This window comes from Lasiodiplodia theobromae (assembly GCF_012971845.1).
Source record: "Lasiodiplodia theobromae strain AM2As chromosome Unknown scaffold_27, whole genome shotgun sequence".
Lineage (NCBI taxonomy): Eukaryota > Fungi > Ascomycota > Dothideomycetes > Botryosphaeriales > Botryosphaeriaceae > Lasiodiplodia > Lasiodiplodia theobromae.
Window position 1 is genome coordinate 516372 of NW_023336477.1, and position 3726 is coordinate 520097.

At 47.6% G+C, this 3726-nt stretch overlaps 1 protein-coding gene across 1 annotated transcript; it reads left to right on the top strand.

Annotated features, from left to right (window-relative positions):
• Positions 1–1588: 1588 nt before the first annotated feature.
• LTHEOB_8581 (Ankyrin domain protein) lies at positions 1589–3522 on the top strand (the record flags this gene model as incomplete). Its single annotated transcript, XM_035518074.1, has 2 exons — positions 1589–3343; positions 3496–3522. The coding sequence occupies 2 exons, from the start codon at positions 1589–1591 to the stop codon at positions 3520–3522; spliced, it is 1782 nt and encodes a 593-aa protein (XP_035370287.1).
• Between the last annotated feature and the right edge of the window lie 204 nt (positions 3523–3726).

Sequence of the window (3726 nt, forward strand, 5' to 3'; positions counted from 1 at the left end):
TGATGCAGCCATCGAACAGTTGAAGAGCGAGAGAGACTCCACCTACAACTTCACCCATAATAGCGATCTGATCCGCCCTGTCCTCGAAATGTATATTAAGAATGCCACGGTAGGTTTCGCGACTTGACAAAGGTCGTAATGCAGAGCGTAGAATCCGTCATTCTTTTAGCTGCAAGGCCTCATTGAGGTGTTGATATAGCAGTCGCTGAGTCTCATTACCAGTGGGACACCATAATCGGACATGCGGGAGCGCAGCCCGCAGTTATTACCGTCGCGTTGCACATGATGCATGTCACGGAACATCCACATCCCTAACTGAGACCTGAGGGTAATATGAAGTGGCGGCCAGGTGCTCCAATCTGGTGGGGCAAAATGCAGCATGTCGGCCGCTGGCGCACTTTGTAAGGAATTTTCAATTCTCGTGGGTCCACCTTCAATTAGTTGTGGCGTCATGGCAAGCCATCCTTCCCGATTCAGCGCCGTGCTTCGGGTAGAAAGTCATCTTGTGTTGCCAGCTAGCCGCACTTCAGCCGCACTTCAGCCTCACTTTATCGGAACCACTGTTTGTCTGCATTTTCCCTGTAATTGATTTTTTCAATTTAATCAGGTGTCACAGCTTTGTTACACCACACATCGAGAAGGAAGCCCGCTCCCGAGAAGATTGTGGAACTGAAAGTGATGATCCAAATCTAGTCTTAGGCCATCTCATACTCCTTTTTAGATCTGTTAGTAACATATATGCGCCTCAACCGTGCATTCTCCATGTCTCTTCCTCAGTATTTAGTCTTTTTTTCTCTTGCTATGTACCAAAAATAAGTCTATTTAGTCTTACATAGTATATTTGCAATTTAATCATACATTAACTCTGTGTGAGACAATTTTATAAGTCTTCAGCACAGAATCAGGCCCATAATCCATGTTGCTACGCTTCGGAATCTTCGGTCCCCCGCTTTCCGGCTTTGGTGGCTGCGTGCATTGTTTCGGCTTCACAGCGGGGACGAAAATCGGACCCGCTCAGATATGAAAGCGACACGGATAATCGGTGGTACAAAATACGAATGCATGTAGGAGGCTCAGACAATCAATATTGAGCTACCGTGGACTGGATAATAACCCCACTAGCTAGGATTATTCGATGCCTGCTTCTGCAACAATGATCCAATAAGCAACTATTTTGTGCATTAGGCACTTTCAAAGGAGAACGAGTACTTTTTCTGGTCCTTCTTCGCATACTCTTCGGCCAACCTTAGTGAGGCATTTTTGAGAAGCCACCTGCATCTGAACGCATAGCCATACCACGGTTGGTCACATCCTGTAACCTAGTGAGCTGAATGGCATAGCAATCGCTTGGCCTAGCCAACTTTCTATGGGTGCGTGGACCGCAAGTGCTCTGCGCGGGTAAATATAAATATATAGGTCACTAAACGTTGCCTCTCTCTACCTCAATTGACTCTATCTTGAATACGCACATCACACCTCCCAAGGCAAACCTTGCATTCGGTCTCATACTCTCGTTACTCTCCCATCATAAATCCTCTAATTTGACTTTCTGCTACGATCGAACATACATGAAACCTCTCAACCCAAGATGTCAGATGGATGTGAGGTCCCAAACAACAACACAACAGTACTAAAACAAGGACGATCGTGCCCACTGTTTGGCGAAGTTCCGGCTAAGCTCACCTCGGAGTACTGGCGAGATTGCTGCAAGAAGATTGAGGAACATATTTATCCAGACGACATCGAGGATCAAGATGCACTTCACGGCCGATACAAGATATTGGTCATGATGGGTCATCTGACGCCGGGAGACCCTGAATGGTTGAATCGGCTGTTGAAGCATCCCGGTATGGAGGACAAATTACCGTTGGACGATGACCTCCCATTGTCGGAAGACCAAGTGAAGAATCTTCACGTCGACGTGAAAGATGTGTCTCGTTTCATGGAGCTGCAGAAGAAGTTTTGCGGATTCTATGAGATGAATCACCATTCTGAAATTGAAGATCACATGCTTCCCCCGTTCACGGTTCATAAATCGCTTGGCAATGGTGCTTTTTCCATTGTAGAGGCGGTTGAACTCGTCCACGAAGTTGACGCGCAAAAGAAAACTCGATATGCGCGCAAGAGGCCCAGAGCAGACGATTGCAATTCAGGCTTGAAGGACGAGCTGGATACATTGAAGAGCATGGGACACCATCATCATGTCGTTCGATATGTGGGGTCTTACCAGCATGCTAGGCGCATAAACATTTTGCTTTATCCTGAAGCAAGTCATGGAAACCTCACCAACTACTTGAAGTGGAACACCTTCCTCGAAAGGGCAAAGAAGATGGTCTTAAACAAGTCCTTCGGGTGTCTCCTCACCGGGCTTGGATTCCTTAGCACCACAATGCGACACAAAGACATCAAGCCAGACAATATCCTCATCCATGGGAGGAACGTTTTGTACACGGACTTTGGCAGCGCTTACACCTTCACGAAAGGAGTAAATGGATCCATAACGTCTCGCACGGCTCCCGGAAAGGTCAACTGGATGTACGCCGCTCCGGAGGTTCACATGTTAAATGGAACCAGAGATGTGAAAACTGATTTGTTTTCCCTGGGTTGCGTCTTTGCGGAGATCATAACGGTTCTCTCCGAGAAACAGGTTGCTGATCTCCACGAAATCGTGGGTGGTTCCTATGGAACAAGTGTGAGTAAACTACACGCCTGGCTGGATGGCCTTCCTCAAAACAATGATCTCTCCATACCAGTCACCTGGTGCAAGAGAATGACCCAGCAGGAGCGGTCGGAACGTCCAAAGATCCCAATGTTTGTTCAAGAAGTCAAGGAGCAATGCCGAGAAAAAGACATTCTGGGGAAGTTTTTTTGCCAGGATTGTCTAGACAAGCCAGACAATGAGTTACCGATGGTGGTTGAGGAGGTGGATGAGTCAGAAAGGCAGGATGTTTCGATGGGAAAGAAAACTACCCTTGTCAAAGACATTAACTCCTACGGTTTGCCAGCTCTGAGCAGGGCCGCTCTGCGGAGGCAAATCAACGAAGTGAAAAAGCTTCTGGAGGAGAAGCAAGAGTTAGAAAAGACGGACCCGAACGAGAGGGCGACAGCACTACATTGGGCCGTCGAGGGTGGCGATGCAGAGATCGTAGAGTGCCTCTTGGACAAAGGTGCCAACGTCAACGCTCAGAATCCATTTGTGGGTTCACCTCTCAGCTGGGCAGTACAGAAGGGGTCCACGAATGTGGTTGACCTTCTGTTGAAACGCAACGCCGACGTCAAAGTTAAGAACACTATGGGATCGACCGCATTGCATCTGGCTGCTCAAAAAGGATACATGCAGCTGGTCCATCGACTACTGAAAGAAGGGGCTGAGATCGGGGCGAAAGATAATATGGGACGGACAGCCCTTGCACTGGCAGAAAATAGCGGAAAGGAGGAAGTCGCCAATGAACTGCGTCAGAAAACTCCCCATGAAGCAAAACCGGCTAGTCCTAGACCGCTGCCGCTAAGGTCCTTGTCTAAGAGCAGTTATGGATCTTCGGCAGGTGATTTGGGCCTACTTTCCCCACGAAAAGTGAGATTTGGAAGTCCAGTGCAGCGGCATGCGGAGGAATGATTTTTCGACCATCATTTATAATGCCGTCTTTCATTACTCTATCTTCATTTTCCTTTCATAACATCAAGCATATGTTGTAGTACAGTCACTCATTTTCAAACACTAAATTA